Source organism: Orbicella franksi, chromosome 5, assembly GCF_964199315.1.
Source record: "Orbicella franksi chromosome 5, jaOrbFran1.1, whole genome shotgun sequence".
In the NCBI taxonomy this organism is placed as follows: domain Eukaryota; kingdom Metazoa; phylum Cnidaria; class Anthozoa; order Scleractinia; family Merulinidae; genus Orbicella; species Orbicella franksi.
The window spans coordinates 5548033-5567822 of NC_138149.1; the positions used below are offsets into that span (position 1 = coordinate 5548033).

Genomic DNA, 19790 nt, shown 5'->3' on the forward strand with positions numbered 1-19790 from the left:
GTCAAATCAATCAAAAACTTTATTACAATGTCAAAATTTAGCTAGCCGAGAGGAAACACCCCTCTACTCCTCTAGTCATGATTTTTTTTTCTGGCTAGGGACTTGTAAGGTTGAAAGAAGTAGCCAGTTATTCTGCAAAGATTAGCAGCCTGCATGCATAAATACTGGAAAAGTTAAGACTACAACATTCATAGATGACTACAAACGGAGTAAGTGATAAACTGCCAATAAATTTTAAAATTTGGCTTTTATTCAACCATACAAATATCTTATGGGTACTACTTAGAGTAGGACACATACATTACAGTTTTACAAAGCTCTTATACTATTATTATGTTCCTAAATCTACATAATTTTACCGTATTTATACACCAAATACGAAAGAGATGGCACTGCTGTTTACATTAACATTGACAATAATCTGAATAAAATGCGATCGCTGGAAGTAAAACCTTCAAGACCATGGAGTTTTTTTTTTATAGAAAAATCATGCATGCATGGCATTATTACAAACGAATAAAATGTCTGAGGGGTTATTTACAATGTTATGTTGTACAATCTCAATACTGTTGCTTTCAGTTATTGAGTGAGTTATTCAGAGCAGAATTCCAATGACATACAAGAGAGACAGACAACAAAGCCAATGATAGCATCTATTGCTGTCTAGCAAAACAAAGGCTGATTTTAGTTTTGCAACCGACCAGCCAAGAACTAAAAACGTTTTTACTTTGACTGATTAAAACCTGCTGTGGCAATATTTTCAAAACAAAGCTTGGCACATGCTCAGGCAAGACAGTGTTACTTTCAAAAGTCATTGGAAACCACCCTTGACAAAGTAATGTCTTCAGTGAAGTAAAACAAATTTCATTCAGACTTATGGCAATAAAGGTCTTTGAGTGTCTTCAGTTCTTCTATGAGAGTCTTATTTTGGTTCTCAAGGACAGCGACTCTGTTTTCTAGACACTTGACATACTCTTTCTTCTTCCGCCTACACTCTTTGGCAGCCTCTCTGTGAAAGTGACCATATTAGAAAAAGAAGGATTAGGAAAAGTCAAATAATATAGCTTGCACATTACAGGGCTCTGTACATGTATATGAAGCACACTCAAATGAACACAACATAGATACGAATCATGACTAGAAGGAGTATAAAAAAAAGTCATTTGGGTACTTTCAGGCTGTGGACAAGGAGTTGAAGTCATGGGCACAATCACAATCAACATATCTAGCTAGTAGCAGAACAGCCTCCTACACAGAGCATTATTTTGGCTCATCATATCATGTACTCCTCCCCAACAAACTTCTTCTGAAACTGTTGTGGAGGAGAGCACAGCAAGATGAACAAAAAGAATGGTTGCCTTAGTAGAAGGCTGGTGGCAAGATGAAAGACTTGGTTGTAGGTTCACAGGACCAGTACTCTAACAATCAGGCATGGAAACCAATGCAAAGACCTAACTTTTAATGAGCATCTTACCTGTTCTTCATGAGCCTCATTTCTCGCTTCCGAGAAGCATCTTCTGCGATCTGTTGGCCATTTCCACCAATACCAGTTGAATTAAGGACAACACCTGGTGGAAGCTGTCCACGGATGTATTGCTGTTGTGCTGCTGGTATTGTGTACATTGTGCCTGTGTTGCTTACTTGAACTTGCTATAAAAACAAATCATAATAGGCCAGTCAGTCTCTGCTTCTCCTTATTATTAAATTACAGCAAATTTTCTTTAATGTCAGTGCTGAGATTTCTTGGTGGTAACTGAAGACAATATCCCTTTGTCAAAAAGAATTTCTTTATCAAAAGAACAGTTGAAAGAGTTTACTTGATTTTGATTGGCTAAACTAAAAGGCAGTGCAGTTCAAGTGTAACAGCAGTGCAATAAGTGTGACAGAAAAACAACGATTAATATGAGTGTTAAGGCACAACAAAGATTTTCCAAGAATAGTACTTAACTAGTAACAGTGATAGTAGTAGTTAGTAATAACCTGATTATTCTTGAACAATTTGGAAATAATTTAGTAGTGGTAAATTTTTCACAGACCCCACTCTGCCCTTCTGGTTCATGCCAATTTGTTAGCCTTTGAAAAATTTACTCCTGGTTATTTATTCCAGATTACTTCCAATATTGTGGTTATGTAAACAAAGTCAACACAATAACGGCAGCCCAAAGAAGTCTTAACTGTAAAGAAGATAGATGGAGGTCTCATGCACGTCTGGAACTTAAGATATTGCTTACAAAGTAATAAAGAACTCTAACCTGTACTTGGACCTCTCCTGGGTTTGCTGTATAAATATATTGTTGACCGTCCTGTAACAGTGAAAAATAAGATCTATAACTTCACAACCTAAATCAAACTTAGAACTAAAAGTATTTACCTGACATTAGTCTTCTTGTTTTCAAAATAAAAGGGAAAAAAAGAACTATTTAGGACTACTGCATATACAATTTTGTTGACTTGTATGTAACCTGATAAAATTGCAAACATTATAGAGATCATAGTATTCTCTTTAGGCATGGATCATACTATGCCAGAGGAATTTTAAAACGGAGGTTTCACTCTGTAAAAGCATCAAAAGTTTTGCACTCACACTATGCCAGCAGAATTTAAAAATGCAACAATCACCGGTCATTTTGGATTTGTGCCTAACAAGGTAAACTCTTCCAGGGAAATCACATGATTCTCTTGGCACCATCATTTTTGAGAAGCTCCGTTTTCACAAATTTTTCTGTCCCCACAAAAAGGAAAAGCAAGAATTTTCAAATTCTTCCAGTTTGAAGGGCATTTTCGAAAAGCTCCATTTTCGTGATGGATTAGTGTGGACAATGGGCCCAATCAAAAAACAAAAAATTACTAACTACAATAATGGTAAAACATTCCATAAACAACGGTACACAAAGAGTTAATTTTGATTTTTGCACCATACTTTATTTTGCCCAAGTTAAATTTATCAATTGCAGGGTTATACCTGTTGCTGTTGTTGATATTGTACGACAGCACCAGATGAATTTTGCGCCATGGGCACTGTTTGAAGTGCCTCTCCGGATGTAACAATTTGAATAGTTCCTGGAATGGTTACCGTCTGTGGTGTCTGTTGGTAGTTTAAAGTGCTTGTGGTAATCACAGCTATCGGTGAAGCACCCTCAGTACCGTCACTCTGAGCTTGAATATCTTCAGATATGGTTTCTACTTTTGCTGGGCTTTCAGAACCAGACAAATCGTTGAATATTTTCCTAGGAGAAAGAGTGAATAGATTATACAGTAACAAATGTTTCTTTACATCTTCAGTCAAATAACTACAAGCTGCCAACATAACTCTCTCTAAGTATTGGACCAGCTAAGTTTCTACAACTCTTTTTTCATTGGTAAAGTTGAGTCTTGAATCTCCAGGGATGGTAGAGTGTATTTTAAATTGCAGGAATTGTACAACTTGTAGGGGGTCTGGAGATATTTTAAAAATTACCATTTTTATGTATTTTTTTGCTTGAAATTGGGGGGGACATTAAATTTATCAAAATTCAATTTTCATGATACTTCAAGCGTTGAAAGGAATTAAGCTTGGTGTTTTAAAATATAATCAATCATTTTCCGTTTTCTCACAGCAGTCTTGTATCGATCGAGGCTTACACCGAGTTACCGTTGGATGACTCGACAAAATCACGGAAAGTCGACCATCCACAATTATATATTTATCATACACAGATAAGGAGAAAATTACAGCTACACCGCCGTCCCATTGGACAATATTCCCACAGGGTCAAGAGTTAACAGAGGAATAAGACAACTCTTAACTCCCAGGAAGAAGAAACATAATTTTTAACAGTTTGTCTCGCTTTACTGACCTCGATCGTTAAAACACTTTGATCATGGATTGTTCTTCTTGTCAAAACCAATCCCAAATCCGTCAAAATTTTGGTAAATAAGAAATCAGAGTCCTCACTTTCTCTGACGGGACTTAACCAAGGGTAACGTAACGAGACTGGAGTAACGGAACCGTAGTGATGGCGACATTTCGTGCTTTGTAGCAAACCTTCGCGCAATATCGTACGTCAGCTTTTACGTTCCCACGTACGTTTGATTCGAGATGTTTGAGTGGAACGAAAAAGAACACAAAAACACGTCTTTGTCTGAATATTAAACACGTGAAATATCACACTACATATTGTATGTAACGAGCCTGGTTGGATCATATTTACAAGGAAGCGATCGATCGAACTTCTTCAGTTTCTCGGACTCTTGGCGTACCTGTAAGATGGCCTCCTCGACAAAATGTCCCTTCGTTTTTTGCTTTCTTCGTCTAAAACCCCTCCAGTTGGATCATCGGGATCGTTTACTTGAACAGCCTGGGCCAAGCTAATTTGCTGACCTTGAAGGGAAGCGGAGTGTATTGACTGAGCAGTCTGTATTACGGACTGTTGGTTGGCCTGAATCACCGATGGCGTTTGCATCGGCGGAGGCATCGAAGTTTGCGGCGAGCTTTGTTGAAGAACCTGTCCTTGTTGAACAGTCACAGTGCTGCCGTTTTCCATCTCGGTCACATTGGCCTGGTCCTCAATTTGCTCCATGTCTGAATCGACGACCCAACGCTACAAGATAAGGAAAGTCGGGACGAGGGAAAGCTTTCTGTTTCGTGATCTCTACAAAGAACCAGAAGGAGAGAAACCGATGAGGCCCGCATCGCGATCGCTCGAGCAAATCCAACTACAAAGCGACCGAAATCTCCACTCGAGGAATCGACAAAAAATGTAACTAAAATTATTATCCCTTCGCTGTCGACTTGTTGGAATCTAGAAGAAAGAGAAAATGAAACTTACATGCTACGTCACTTCTACGTCACCCTGATTTCTTTACGCAGCCAGCGTGTCGTTGTGTTTCTTCTTCTTCGCGAGCAACAGCCGCGTCACTGTGGCGTCACCACCGAGCTGTCCTGCTACTGTGGGGTGGACCGGCCCTGCCGCGTCCTATTACATCATCATTACGTGAGAGCCTTGCCATTCAACGCCAAATATGGTGAAAAGCCCTCCGGGGCGGTCTGGTCAACCGGTCCTGACGTCACTGTATTGGGTAGCCCGGAAATCGTAAACAGCAAATTCACGGAAGAGAGTGAGTGAAAATACAGAAATATCGTAGCACGATTACAATCCAAATGTCATCCTGGGACGTCATTTCCTTCGGCTTGGCTTGCGTCAAAACTGACCGCGATAACTCTTAATTAAACTGAAACATTTTTCCAACCGCAAAAAAGAAAACCCTTGTACAAAACTTATATTTCTGTATTCGCTAAAATACAAATCGAAGTTCACCGTTTTGTCGCACATTCATTACAGTCAACTCATTTCTTTGCCACTTGCCGATATTTTTTTATCAAATTTCGTGACGTAATGGTCAGTGGTCAGTGAACTAGATAGCGCACGGAATCACTCAAGTTTTCAAAACGTTTGCATATTTTTAAGTGACACGTTACACAATATTTTAATTGAGACGCTACATAATATCAAGTAACTTTTCCTATGATACGGACAGTGTATGTCAGTGGTGACCTTGATTTACGAGAACTAAATAAACAGTGTTTAATTGACTGGCTTCGATTCCCGCAAAATGGTAATTTCGATATAAATAATATCACATCAAGTTCAATATAGTTTTATAAAAATATATAGATATATATATATATAAACCTTTTGCTTCTCAGATATAAATGTTTATAAGCCATAAGTCTAGTATAAACTTGAAGATATCGACTCGAGATCGAGGTGGCGAGACATCTTCTATGTGTTTTCAATTCCCTTGGTGATTTTAACGTGCTGATTTTATTAACCTGGCATAACTATCGAGTCCAACATAGGTAATGTTTGTCACCCACTGCGCTTCACAGTTTACTTAAAATTTTTATATCTTCGAAAGATTAACAGAACACAAGCTAGTAGCTAGGCAGTAAGCAGAGGAAGCGTTTAACCTACCTTCCGTCCGACAAGCTTGAGAAAATCGGCGAAAATCAGCTCATCTTGCTTGACGCAAACTCTTTAGAGTTTCTATAACTCACTGCTCATGGTAGTAAGTGGCCATTAAACATCGATTGTGCCAGCTGCACGTGTCTTTTCCAGAGATGAAACTACAAAGGTATTCCGAATAACCCTAGCTGGTTTAAAAATTTTATTTTTAATCCAACTCCCACGCAGCGTTCTGTTTTATAAGGCTGTAATTAGCAACAGCTAATACGTACAGTCTGCATATTTTGACGTCATAACGCTCAACTCGCCCCAGTCTCTCGTCGGAAGCGCTGAAGTAAAAATTGCTGGCCCGTCAAATAAACAAACAAGAAAACAGCAGTTCTGCAAAACTGAACCAGAAGTTGCCTTTCACAGTGACAACACATAACTGCGTGACGAAGCTTGGATAAATAAAGAATGCAAGGCTGGCACTACGGCAGAGGGGCTGGTCTACTGTGGCCAATATTTCCACTTACGGTGGACCCCGTTAATACAGTCACCAACGGGCCATGAAAATTTGGCTTTATTAGCGGCGTGGCTGTACTAGCGGGGTAGGGCCAAATCTCACGACTGGTCTAAATTGAGTGACGTCTTAACAGATATAACACAATTACACTTCTAAACAAATGTTCCTTAACAAGCATTCAGAATACGGGTATAACTTAAAAAAAGGAGACTTGCATCAGTGTACGAAATATTAACAATGGAAAGTTGAGCATAACTGGTTCGAGTGGCCGTATGAACAGGGTAAAATAATGAAGGATTAAACCGGTTGGGGATTGACGGGGTGGCCGCATTAACGGGGTTTTCTAATAAGAAAGCGTATGGGCGTTTCGCCGGGACAAGAAAAAGTGGCCCTAATAACGAGGTGACCGCATTAACGATGTGACCGTAAGGCGCAGTTCCACCGTACAACATAAATCTTTCTCAAGGCTAGGACTATGATGAAAGAAAATACTACAGTCCAACCCCATCAGGGGAAATGAGAGTAGGTCGCTCAATAGGGGTTTGTTTACCTTGAATATTTTCACCATCGTGTTAACTTCTCAGTGAACATGAAGTCACTTCTAGACAATCATAATAAACGTTTGTTTGAATGTTTTTATAACTCGTCGCCTTCTATTTCGGACTCTAATCTGCCATCGCCTTCTCCAAAACAATCTGAAGTCAATTTACGTGTATTAAATTTTTGATGGTCGTTTAATAGGGGTAAAAACAGTAGAAAAACCCTCATCGGGATGTCGAAAGGATGGCCGTAGCCGCTTAAAAGAGGTGGCCGGTTAATAGGGGGTTTTATTTACAGTATTTAACTGACAATAATTTCGGGACTTTGATAACTAGATGGTCGCTTAATAGAGGTTCGACTGTACGACGGTTCCTTAAATTTGAATCTGGAAAAAAAAGTGAATTAACGAAATAAAAAATCGGAAAACCTCTATCAAGTGCATCATAAGACGAAAAGTTTCTTATATCAAGTTGCTCCTCTCCATAGAAATCCGCTAGCTTAGTACAAGCCAAATTTTGGAGAAAGAGGATAGTTTATAGATTTCTTATTTCATGTCCAGGTTGTGTTAATATCTCAACTAGCGAGAGAGTGAAGGATAAAAGAATACAGAGTCTTCTTTAGCTACTGGTTATTATTACTTTCGTTCCTCAGATCAGCGAACGAAACAGCAAAAAGCAAAGTGCAGGTGAAAAAGACCGTACGGTAGCCTGCGAGATAAGCGTTCCCGTACGAGCAGAGTTTCTCGCCTGCTGGTTGCACGAATATTGGGGCGAGAGAAAAAACCGAAGGGCGCGGCCAGAAAGTGGAAAACGCTCTTTCGTTGGTACTGGAACTGATGCTTGCTATCAGGTTAACCGCAAGGAAAATGAGGCCTTCAAAAGAGAACAGCTTCTTTGTCGTTGCGCGTTAATCCCGTTTCTACCAACAAGTCCGACTGAAGCAGAATTCTCACTATACCAACAGCGCGCCTCCATGCTTCTTTCTTAGCGGTATAATCATCCCATACATCGCTTTCTGCATCAGAAGACAAAATTTTCGACGCAACGGGATCTTGGTAACTATCAACGCTGAAACCCGCAGCATTACACGCAGGGATGTCAGAAACGTGTGCTGTCGCGTGATGTCGCGTGATTCCTGCCGTGATCTGGAGTTCACTTTGATCGTCTTCAGAACGTTCATATTTGAAACATTCAAGATTACCCAAAGAACATCCCGAGTTAACCATCTGTTCAACACGAGTAGACACTCCGCAAAGAGCGGCAAATTCCCCGGAGTTATAAAGAACGTTCCCCAAAAATTCTTTGAAACCTTGCGCAAATGCTGTGTACACCACAGGTCTGAAAATCTCCAAGCTTTCTTGTAACCAACCTGAAAGAGGGTTGAGTGACAAAGTCGGTTCCCTTTGTTCGCCTGCCAAAAAAAAAAAAAAAAAACGAAAAACACAGAATTGTTAGCAGATATCTATGATGTATTGACCGAATGGAACGTTTCAAGGTTTTGGGTCTTAAATTTTGTTATGTTTATTTCACAAGGAAAATAACTACACCATTCATTCTCTAGAAATAGAAGTGCGTCAGAGCAAACTGTGCTCGCAATTCGGGCAAATCCCTTCTAGCCAAAATTGAGGTCTTTCACGTGTTCACTCTATTATTAGTTATTAAACACATTACAGGGGGTAAACGCAGTAGGTGGGCAGGGGTGGGGGGAGGAGACAGGTGGATTTATGGTTGATTCGTTGGACTGCTGATCGAACGGTCTGGGTTCGAGTCCTAGCTGGAATTATTGCATTGTGTTCTCGGGCATAGCCTTTTCCAGGCGTTCATTTAGCGAAAAAATAATCGACGAGAGAAAGCGCTTTTTTTTATTTTTTGGCGCGTCGCCCAGCAAAGTGAACGACTGGAAGAGGCTATCTTGGGAAAGACACAACTCTCACTGTGGCTGTCTTCATCCAGGTGTATAAACTGGCGCCAGTGAACTGTAAACTAAGGCTACAGGACAAAATGCTAGAGGTCCTACGATGGACTAAGATACCATCTTATTATAAGTAACCGCGTAACACCGATGTATTATGGAAGGAACTGGTAACCACTGTTCCTACCTGCTTTTTTCAGGCGCCGTATGCAAGCGATCTCAATTGCTCCTGCCCCAGGCAGCACTCGGCCACAAGAGAGGGCATTCTTCAAACGATAAATGGAATTCCAGAACCGTTCTTCCATGTCACAAAGAACATCTTTACTAGGGCTGCATAGTAGCACTGTCTGTAGTGGGCTGCACGAATCTGAGAATAATAGACGAGTAAATTAGGAATAAAACTAATTTAATTGATGTTGAGAATCAAGATCGTGATATTGAGTGATATAATGGAACCGAAGCTCCATTCCGGTCCACGTTTCCTGCCTTCGGGGGAGGAGCGCGGGCTCCTTTCCCGAACAGCGGCTGGTAATCGAGCCTAAATGGAGCCCCAATGATAGCCCCGATAGAACTAGTCCCTTTTTAACAACAACAGCCCGGTATAACCACCGAGCGTCCTAGCTGTATTGAATTGTATTGAGAACATCAGCCCGAGCATGGCAATGTCTGTACAAAAAAGATCAAGGGCCAATATTCTCCCAGTGCGGTCCTGAGCAAGCTTGGTTAATAAGAGATTTGTTACATGATGGAAAATGTTTCATAGGAATCCCACGGTTGCAGACTGGAAAAGCAAGGCATACTTCAAGAGCGCTATTCTGATTGAGGACAGAGCAATTTGGTTGGCTGATTGTAGTTATTGGTTCTTTCAGTGAACTATAAACTTAGTCGTGTAATTAAAGTACATTACCTTTCCAGCTTGCTGTCTCCTTGGGTTCCTCTTTAACGAGGACATAGTGACAGGCCTTGATGCCTTTGACTTCATGATCGTCCCCAGCTTTGGACTTGCTCCGTCTCACCAAAGAAGGTACCCAGCCGAGGTCCCACGTTTCCATGGTAACAGGTCTTCCTATATCTTGCTCCCTTAAATCAGCAAGATAGGTTACTATTGTGGAGTCGGTAGCGTAGGACAAGAGTTGAAGAGCAGGATATGCAATGCTTTGAAGCACCTCTATACCTTGAGATGAACAAAAATCCCGAACTGAATCCTGTACAATTCCTTTCACGACAAGAAGACCAATTTTGTGCTTACGGAGGGTTTCTGTTACGCGCTGATGCCAGTCTTTCCCATGACTGAAAAAAGATGCTTTAAAATCATCTTCATTCTCGATGATTCTGTGAATTGGGTATTCTTTGTTTAGCCCCACGTGGCGAAATTCCTCGGTAACATCGCCATTAACAAGGGCCACAAAGACTTGCGATTCAGACACCGACCTGCGACTTCTTAAAGCAGTGTTACACCATATAGTGCACTCCAACAGCAGACCGTCCATTCTCTGGGAGAAAGGACTTGGTGGGCCTTGAACCAACTCTGTGTGAATCATTCTTAAAGGAATTTCCAATTCTTCTAGTGAAATTTTACCCGAAGACAGGAGGAGGGAATTCACCACCTCAGTGGCAAGTTGCATTTCTTTTTCCTTGCCGTGAGAGAGACGTTTTCCAAGCTTTGATAACAGCTGCTTGTGTCTTTCAATTAACTTCAATTCGTCTGTTTGCTTTGGAACAACGGTGGACCTATCTTGATTTTGTTCTGCAAAATTTTCCTTGCCAGTTTTCCTATCATGTGGTGCTGAATTTACGAAAGCTGGTTTTCCAGCTTGACCTGTTTTGAGCAAAGACTGTAAACTGGTTTTACTTGTTGAGGAGGTTTCACGTTTTACGCGCCTTTTGCCATTACATGAAACGTTTGTAGTTGGATTTACAATACTTGCAGAAGTGTTCTCTGAAAAGAGTTCGTCCGTTGAACGTTGCCGAAAATGTCTACTCCCCTTGAATACTTCCGCCATTTTAACCTTTCTTCCGAAAGCTTTGCTCTTATTTTCTAGTTTTGCTGACAGAAGAGACAGCAATTTATCGCTTTCTTCCTTCTCTTTGCAACGAGACGAAGAAAGACTAACTGGATTCACAAGTTTCTTATTCATAATGTGAGAAGATTCCACTTCGGTATTTTCTAATTTTGAGCAGTTTGTTTTATGGCATGTCTCAGCGCTTCTTTTACTTCTAACTTCAGAGGGAAATTTGTCATTTCTCTCCTTTTGAACTGTTAATTCAGCTATGTTCCTTCCTAGATCTTCGTTAACAGAATTACGAACCACCTCTTGAAATGACGCTTCAAATTCATCTTCGCCTTCATTTTCGTTTTCTATTCTTGACGATAAAGTTTCACTAGTGAACTCCAGTGATTCTGAAGGTGAGTTTGGAACATTGTCTGCATTGCAGGTTCCTTCTTTCTTTGGTGAGCTGAGTTTCAAGTCTCTGTCTTTATGTTCTACTGACAACATAGTTTTATTTGGTGCGTTGGGGAACGCTCCTGGCTTTCTTGCATTCACCCAAGGAGATGAAATATTTTTACTGTGAGCATTTGTGTCTCCCATGTTCACTACAAGCTTGCCATGTTCTGACAAAACATTCCTTGAGGTCTCATTGCTATTGACTGAACGTAGATCTCTGCTAATCTCTTTGTCAGAACTTGTCATTTCCAGTAGATCACTGTGAGGAAGTTCCATTGTTAGGCAAAAGTCTTTAATAAACCCCGTATTAGTTCCAAATGGGATATTGACATCAGTCCCAGTGAGGTGAGCTTGAACTCCTAGGATATGGCCAACAGCCCCTTGGATATGACCATCAACCCCTGGGATGTGACTGTAGACCCCTGCTATTTGGTCATCAACCCCTAGGATTTGACCATCAACCTCTGGGATTCTACCATTGAAATACCATGATATGTCATTGTCATCCCCAAAATCATTGTCAACATCACTCTCTTCCAACTTTTCTGATCTTTCACCAAGACTACGTGAAGATCCCACATTTGATCCCTTGCCTTCTGCCAGGCCAGCCACATCATTAGGAGCTGAGTTTGACATTGGGTGACCTTGCAAAGCTTCAAAAACTGGAATGGACATTTCTTGACAAACCATTTCACACACTTCCAATGCATCATCAAGAAGACGTACAATGATTGGAACAGGGACACCCTGTGGTATAATAATGATTAACGTGACGTTTATCATCCATTGTAATTTAATATATTTCCTTATATTGGTTTCGTTATCGTTTTTCTCATTTTTATTCTGTCAGAGCATTGAGATTTCTTAATGTAATGTGCTAGAAATAAATTATTATTATTATTATTATTATTAATTCATCAGTAACTTGTCTATTGAAAATGTATCAAGATAGACATTTAAAATGTCATCTACCTGATCTTGTAAATCATGCACTGCTGTGCTCCAGAAACCAGCCAAGCAGACCAGAGTTTTGCAGTTTGTCCTGTATTTCTTGTACTGGCCTTGGCAAGCATCATTAATAACAAAACCAGCTGGATGCTACAGATATTTAAGTAACAAAACAACTGTGAGATACTTTGGAATTGACACTTTGTTGTAGACAATTTTTTAGGTCTTCCAAATGATTTTTAGGAGGTTTAGGAGTTTGAGGGCATTGGAAAATGTCATTCTAAATCTGTGTACAGTTTCATGTTAGTATTCCAAACGTGAGTCTTACCACATCAGCAAGTCAATACCATGCATGCCTCATTGTAGTTGCAGTTTTCACCTATCCAAAGATGTCAGTGATATAGAAATTACGTACCTGTATGTCAATGAACTGCAACAACTTGGATGTACTGCTGCACATCACAGCCTCATCATCTGACAAACAACATTTCAAACTGGGAACACGACAAACATATCATTCATTTATTTGGTCAGTAAGTCGGTTGGTTGGACTGTCAGACAGACAGACAGACAGTCAGTCAGTCAGCCAGTCAGTCAGCCAGCCAGCCAGCCAGTCAGTCAGACAGAGACAGACAGCCAGCCAGTCAGTCAGCAGACAGACAGCCAGCCAGCCAGCCAGTCACTCAGTCAGTCAGTCAGTCAGTCAATTAGTCAGTCAGACAGCCAGTCATTCAGTCAGTCGTCATACAGACAGTCAGTCAGTCAGTCGTGATGAGTCAGTCAGGTGATGAATACTTAAGTTTTCTGTGGTGCATGTACATGTGTTCACTACTTTCAAATCTAACAATGCTGTAATTTTGAAAATATAAAAAATAAAGAATTACGGTTTTACATGTAAGTTTAAATTAGACCAAAGAATACAAGTCATTATTCATCCTGCTAGTACAAAAATAATCAATAAGCCTGAGAAACCGCAATGTGTGTTGTCAGAATTAATTAGTTATTTTATTTTCTTTCGTTTTCCTAATGTAAGTAAGTAACACCTGCTGTAAATAAGTAATGTACATTGTAGTATCGAAGTAGCCATGGCACAGTACTTTGTTGTTGTATTTTGTAATTTGTGATACGTGTAATTTGTTAAAGATGTGTTACTTTTAATCAATAATAATAAAAACAAAAACAAAAAAACCATGTTTGAAAAAAATTGCATTATTATACCTGTGCAGTGGTCCCAAAAGTGTTTTGACAGATGAAGCTGGAAAATAGTAATGAGGAAAATTGCATCAAAGATAAATATCTCATTAAAAACCCACAGGGTTAGAATGTAAAATTACATACTTTAAATGTTTTTCTTTGTATTTCCTTACCAAGATCTCTTGCCACAAAAAGATTGCTGTTACTTTTCGCCATTCGGCTAAAACCGAATCCGTCCGCCATGTTTGTTTTGCTTGGTAACCTGGTCAAGTGTATTACTTAGTAATCAAAATGACGAAATATCGATCAGTCATTATTTGTTCAAAATGGCGGCGGTCGGGATGCGAAGATCCTTGCCGCTGTTTCGACATCCTGGAGTTGTCTGGCAAGCAAACAGGTACTTGAAAATACTAGCTGTTAAAAGAAGCGAATGCCTTTAGGTTTCCAGTGATTATTCGTTCGATGCTTTCGTTTAAAACTCTGAGAATGTTTTTTTTTTCCACAGGTCGTTGAGGCTGTGTTGTTGCCGGTTTTCGCCGGGTTTTGACGCAATATTGAGGGATAAAACCTACAGCTCTCGTGACACTAAATTCACTTACCTAAACCGAGAACCAAGAAGAACGTTAATAGGATCTTTTATTCCGAATCCACTCAGTGCTTCTCGGAGGAAAAAGTATTCCGAAAGGCGACTGCTTGGGTAAGGTCAGCTGTTTTGGTACAACTTTGTAGAGTACGCTTGTACTGTAGGCTTATAAAATTTACCAGTAATATGTGCCTTAGTAAACGTGGCTCATTTGACGTTGCTTAGAAGCCTTGACTAAAGCAATAAATAAGGCCCCTAAGCTGAAACCAGTATTTATTATTATTTGACTAGTCTTGCTCTAGACCAAGGTCACGCAAACACAAAAAGCAACTAATATATGTTGATGTTCAAGTAAAAACATTTGTAAGCCTCAATCACGTCGCTCCTGGGGCCAGAACCGTTTTGTTTACCATGCCATTAATCATTGTAACACTTTACCGGGTGCAATTAGGAACAGTTCCAATATTTGTACTTTTTAAGGACACCTCAACAGTAGTTTTTAATAATTATTTTATTTTATAATTTAATGTATACATGTATGTAGATAGTTGTGTAGAATAGCTAACGTTTTTAGTCTTGCAGAGCCCCTCTGAAAATCACATATGTGACGTGGGCTCCCTGTTAAAATATCTTTATTATTATTACTGTATACTTGGATTCATTCTCGTTATTTTTTCTTGTATAATTGGGCAAAAACTTTACTTTTTCTTTCCTCAGTTACTCAATGGAGGACATGTATGCAGTTGTGTCAGATGTTGAGGATTACAAACACTTTGTTCCTTGGTGTAGGGACTCTGCAATTTTGTCCAGGAAGCCAGGTTACCTGAAAGCAAAACTAGCTGTCGGCTTCCCACCTGTGGTGGAAAAGTATAATTCTGTTGTAACTATGGTTGCACCAAACTTAGTCAAGGTATTGGCCTTGTTTCTTATCCTAGAACCCAGGGTGCATACAGTGTGGGTTATGCCAAAGATTTTTGGCGTGGCCTTCCTTTAAAATTTTGCAGTGTGCCAGCATGCAATTGGAGTCATATGGCGGCATGCACATTTATATTTGCTTGTGGCGTATAAAATTTTGCAGTGTACCAGCATGCAATTGGAGTATTTGGCATATAGCAGCGTTCACATTTATATTTGCTTGTGGCATATAAAGGCTGAACTACGTAACTTAGGCAACTTGGTGTGATTACAGTGGAGTTTTATCTTCTCTTTATTTTATCCCATATTGAATACTGTGTCCTGGCCAATAATGGGTATCTTGTATGATCCCGTTGACCCTAAAGTTTCCCAGTGAACTTAATATGAAGAAAATTGGGATTATCTGGGAAGAGCAGTATAGGACTTTGGCTGCTTGCCAGGCTCGTGGTACCCTTGGTGCAAGAGGGTTTTTTCTCATGGGGAAGCTGCTAACAGTGAGTGGCAAAGCCACAATTGTTGGGGTGGAATTTAAAAAGCCTTGGCGTATCTTTGGTGTGGAAGTCTTGCGGAATGCACCCTGGTCTAGAGTTTTTCCAAACCGCATATCTTACACAGAACTGTTTCTTCTTTATTTATGATACGTAATTTTTAATTATGACAGGCTGAATGCACAGATGGGGAGATGTTCAACTACATGAAGACTGTTTGGAAATTTAGTTCAGGTTTACCTGGAAACCCTAATACTTGCACACTGGATTTTTATGTAAGTTGTTTAGACTTGAAACATGTCTATGGGTTTTTGATGAAGAGTGAGGTCAAGATGGCTGGATATTGGCAGTTATTTTTTTGCATGTTTATGAACCGCGTGTTTATAGCCAAGGGAACCAAGGTCCATAAACACACATTAAAAGAGCGAGGCCAATATCCTGCCATCTTGACCAAACATTAGCTTGGTCAACAAAGGATTGATATAAGGAAAAAGAACACTATATTCTTGCAGGACACAACAGGTTATCTCAAGCGGGCAAGAAAGCATCATCAAGCCCGCTAGCCAATTACAGCACAGAATTTGGTTCATCTTGCCCACTCACAGAGCTAGTCATAAATTAGGATGTATGACATGATACATAATTCAATCATGTTAATTAACTAGAATAATATTGGACAAGACAAGAATGTTGTGATGCTAAACCTGGATTGCTCTTACATGGTTGCCACAGGTCAGAAAATGGTCTGGGAAAAAAATCATCAAGGTCAGGGAAAAGTCAAGGAATGTTATTTTGAGTCAGGGAAATTTGACATTTTGAAGAAAAAGCCAGGGAAATTTGAAATAATTTAACACGGCTTTAAAAATTGATTAAGTTCTTGAGCTCTTGTATTATAACTTAAGAGCGATTTTCACATGAGTGTTGAAAGTAATCAAGCAATTACTTTGGTTTTGGTTTTAACTACAGCTCAAAATTGGCTGAGTGGTCTAACTGGTAAGTAACTGGTTTGGTTTTGGTTTGACGACACTCATTGAAAACTGCTCTATCATTAAGTTATTGAAGTCAACATATTCAGCAACTAAAGATTGAAACTTTCATTTCCTTGCAGATAGAGTTTGAGTTTCGATCTGTTCTCCATTCTAAGCTCTCAACTGTCTTCTTTGATGAAGTGGTGAAAAAAATGGTAAAGGCATTTGAAAAGAGGTGTTACTATCTCTATGGGCCAGGCCATCTCCACACTGCTAAATCTAGAACAGTACCTGCAGGTATGAACTGTTAACTTTAAACTGCAATCTGTCATCCAAAATGTTGAGTGTGCTCCTGTTCAAAAATAACCACACCACTTGAGGTTAACTCAGTTTGTGTGGCAAAAAACGTTTTGTTAACCCTTAGTTATGTTAGTCCATCACAAGTCCCCCCCCCCCCCCCTGCAATTTGGGAGCTCACCCTTAAAGTTCTATTGAATCCATTTAATATACACCTGGGTGGCAAGAGGTAAAGGGAGAGATACAGTAAGCATCTCGCCCAAGAACACAGCACAATGACCCTGGTTAACGTTTTAATGACAATTCTTGTTCTATGGTCTCACATGTTAACCAATAGGTCGCCCACCTCCCTTTCAAATTAACAGTAATGTACATATATATGTAGCACTTTGTATTAAAAAAATGAAACATCTTATATTTTGATGCATTGCTTGCTGATTCAGTGATGAACCAGTAATGACTGTTAGTTTGCTTGTTTTAGGGGCAAGATGACACAAGTAGAACATATTGCACAATCTCTGAATGATGTATGGATGCTAATGATGGGTGCCATCCTTTTAGTAATAATTTCACCACAGAATTATATTTATAAAATTATTTTACACATCAGGTGTTACAAGACAAATGCAACTCAGTATGTTTTAAACTATTTACTACTTTGTTGCATCAATAGACTACAAAAAAGACAATATGAAGATTCTAAACAGGGTTTAAAAAAAGTATTGTTGGTTGAAGATACAATAATTTGTCGTTTAAATTTTCAGCAATTATGTAGTTACAGACCATCTGCATTCATTTATTTCCTCTCTTGATGCTAACAAGAATCAATTACCAGTATTATGAGTGATGATATCAAAAATTATTAGCCAAAAAGCTATAAATTATTATTTATAGCCTGATGTTAGAAGTGATTTTATTGTGTATTTTGCCTTATGACAGCTAGTATAAACCGGTTGCAAATTATTTTCAAGCTGAGGTGAAGCACCTTTGTTGTTTCCAGAATATGACTTTCTTTTTTTAACACTGTGATTAAGGTTTTATTGTTTTTGTTAACTTTCTGCAGTGAGAAATACATGACCTTTTTATTGTAACAATGGAATGCTGTTGTGTTTGAAAATTATTATGGGACTGAAGTGTTTTCTTTTTGGCCTAATATGGATTGCAATAAGGAAACATTGGCTAGCTAGTTTATACTCTCCATTCAATGAGTAGAAATGCACCATAATTAAATAATAATATTACTATCCCTGTGTAGCAGCCAGTTAGTGATTCAGGTATCATTTCGTCAATTTGTGATGAGACTTATGAAAATTATCAGTGAGTCAAATGAGCCACAAGTCAATGAGTCTTTTCCATTAGCTTACATATTGGGCTACCACTACTGCTGTTGTGAGCCAACCATAAAACAGCTATCCTGACCATTATTCGGGCTAACCTGAACACTGTTCAGGTTACTCTGAGTGCTATTAAGGTTAACTGGGACACTATTTGGACTAACTGGTGTTGTCAGTATTGAGGGCTGCTAACTGAGACATTATTCGGACACTATTTAAGCTAACTGAAGTGCATTTTAAACAGTGACTCATGACTAATAAAGTATGGATTTTGTAGCTTTGTGCGACATGATTTAGAGGTTTATCATATCAACTGTGGAAATGAAGTGGGCTGGTTCCCATATTTTGTACAAAGAAAGCTAATATAACCATTTCAGAAGGCATGCGTTATGGAAGAATTTCTCATGCTGCATCTCTACTTTATGCAATAAATTGATTTTTTCCAACAACCTCTGTGATCTTGTAATGGCTGTTTATTGATATTGAGGGAGGTGATGAGGGGTACTGGGTCATCAAGGAGAATGTGCACATTGACTTGTAGTGTGCAGGCTCTCCTTGAATTCAGCACCCATGGTACTGCATGAAAGCCTCCACATAGCAATACTAGAGTAATTGTTGTGAAAAGCCAAGGTAACCTTTTTGATACTAAATGTAGTGTGACTGTCTACTTGTTCCTGTGGGTTGAAAACTTCAATATCTAGGTCAGCTTATGTTTACTGAACATGCCTAGCTGAAAAAAAAAATTGGAATTTCTGAAAATTGCAAACTCTGTGAAATAAGAATTCTAGAATATTTGAATTTGTGGAACATTAACCAGAGTTATTTGTGTGTAGTGAAGAGCTTTCTATTATTTGTATCTCCTACAATCTGTTGGTAAATATTCCCATACAAAGTCTTACAATTTTGCCACGACGCTATTATGCAAGGTGATGTCACTCACGGCCTGAGCTTGGGCTTCCTGTGGTGGGATTGGTGCGACCCGTTTTGCCAATTGATAGCTAGCACCCGGCGGGAGGACTCCCATATGGAATGGACGAGAATGCTTGTCGTCTTGCTTCATCATCATTAAACCCTTTCGCTCCTAGTGGAGCATAGGTCCACGGAAACCACTGCTCGCCATCTTGGTAAATTTCGGATTTTGGTCTCGCTTAGGGTGTTCTGGCCAAAATGTCATTAGTTTTAGCCGTCAAGGTCTCGTTAAGGGTTGCACATGAAGAAATAACAAAACAGAAAGAATTTTGATTCTTTATATTTACTCAATTCATATAAACAAATTCGCCATCATTAAAAGTCACTGTACCTTTTATTTGTCTGTTTTATAAACTGGTCTCTTTTAGGGGTCTGCATAAGCTTCGGCCATGCCCAGATTGGTCTCTTTTAGGGGTTAAATTCAAAATTTCCGACGAGCATCCCCGTCTGCTCCATATGGGAGTCCACCCCTCCAACCCCCAGCAGCTAGCAATTGATGTACGGCTTTTGTGTGATTATCAATTGATCATCGATTGATCGATTGTTTTTTCCGATGAACAATTTCCACCTATTGGACACCCCGGGATCAAATGGAACGGAACTTCCCGGTAAGAAATTTTAGAAAATTTGGGTATACCTCATGAGGTCTTCGTCTTTTCAGGAAATTCTGGAAACAGCTGTCCAATTTGCCACTGGAAATTTCTAGGAATACAAAACAGAAATTTTTGGTCTGGTACAGTGGAAAG

At 39.4% G+C, this 19790-nt stretch overlaps 3 protein-coding genes across 8 annotated transcripts; 1 reads left to right on the plus strand and 2 right to left on the minus strand.

The window, feature by feature from the left end:
* Nucleotide 1: 1 nt before the first annotated feature.
* LOC145487328 (cyclic AMP-responsive element-binding protein 1-like) lies at nucleotides 2-4928 on the minus strand. Of its 2 annotated transcripts, XM_081466087.1 has the most exons (6): nucleotides 4809-4928; nucleotides 4240-4631; nucleotides 2963-3227; nucleotides 2253-2303; nucleotides 1475-1650; nucleotides 2-1009 (listed from the first exon to the last, which is right to left on the minus strand). In XM_081466087.1, exons 2-6 carry the CDS (start codon nucleotides 4557-4559, stop codon nucleotides 865-867), a joined length of 957 nt encoding a protein of 318 aa, XP_081322213.1. In that variant the 5' UTR covers nucleotides 4560-4631; nucleotides 4809-4928; the 3' UTR covers nucleotides 2-864. The 2 variants fall into 2 exon arrangements, with proteins under 2 accessions (XP_081322213.1, XP_081322214.1); XM_081466088.1 differs by lacking the exon at nucleotides 4809-4928 and having other exon boundaries at nucleotides 4240-4798.
* An 83-nt stretch (nucleotides 4929-5011) lies between these two features.
* Nucleotides 5012-13738, minus strand: LOC145487323 (uncharacterized). Of its 3 annotated transcripts, XR_014049394.1 has the most exons (8): nucleotides 13664-13738; nucleotides 13515-13551; nucleotides 12712-12790; nucleotides 12321-12446; nucleotides 9809-12095; nucleotides 9089-9268; nucleotides 5955-8400; nucleotides 5012-5049 (listed from the first exon to the last, which is right to left on the minus strand). XR_014049394.1 is itself a non-coding variant. In XM_081466079.1 (7 exons), exons 1-7 carry the CDS (start codon nucleotides 13731-13733, stop codon nucleotides 7865-7867), a joined length of 3315 nt encoding a protein of 1104 aa, XP_081322205.1. In that variant the 5' UTR covers nucleotides 13734-13738; the 3' UTR covers nucleotides 5660-7864. The 3 variants fall into 3 exon arrangements, 2 of the variants coding, with proteins under 2 accessions (XP_081322205.1, XP_081322206.1); XM_081466079.1 differs by lacking the exon at nucleotides 5012-5049 and having other exon boundaries at nucleotides 5660-8400; XM_081466080.1 differs by lacking the exon at nucleotides 5012-5049 and having other exon boundaries at nucleotides 5660-8400; nucleotides 13635-13701.
* An 8-nt stretch (nucleotides 13739-13746) lies between these two features.
* On the plus strand, nucleotides 13747-19682 carry LOC145487331 (coenzyme Q-binding protein COQ10 homolog B, mitochondrial-like). 3 transcript variants are annotated; one of them, XM_081466093.1, is made up of 6 exons: nucleotides 13747-13887; nucleotides 13996-14187; nucleotides 14791-14983; nucleotides 15650-15751; nucleotides 16585-16741; nucleotides 17223-19682. In XM_081466093.1, exons 1-6 carry the CDS (start codon nucleotides 13817-13819, stop codon nucleotides 17231-17233), a joined length of 726 nt encoding a protein of 241 aa, XP_081322219.1. In that variant the 5' UTR covers nucleotides 13747-13816; the 3' UTR covers nucleotides 17234-19682. The 3 variants fall into 3 exon arrangements, with proteins under 3 accessions (XP_081322219.1, XP_081322218.1, XP_081322217.1); XM_081466092.1 differs by lacking the exon at nucleotides 17223-19682 and having other exon boundaries at nucleotides 16585-16909; XM_081466091.1 differs by lacking the exon at nucleotides 17223-19682 and having other exon boundaries at nucleotides 15650-16673.
* Nucleotides 19683-19790: the final 108 nt, after the last annotated feature.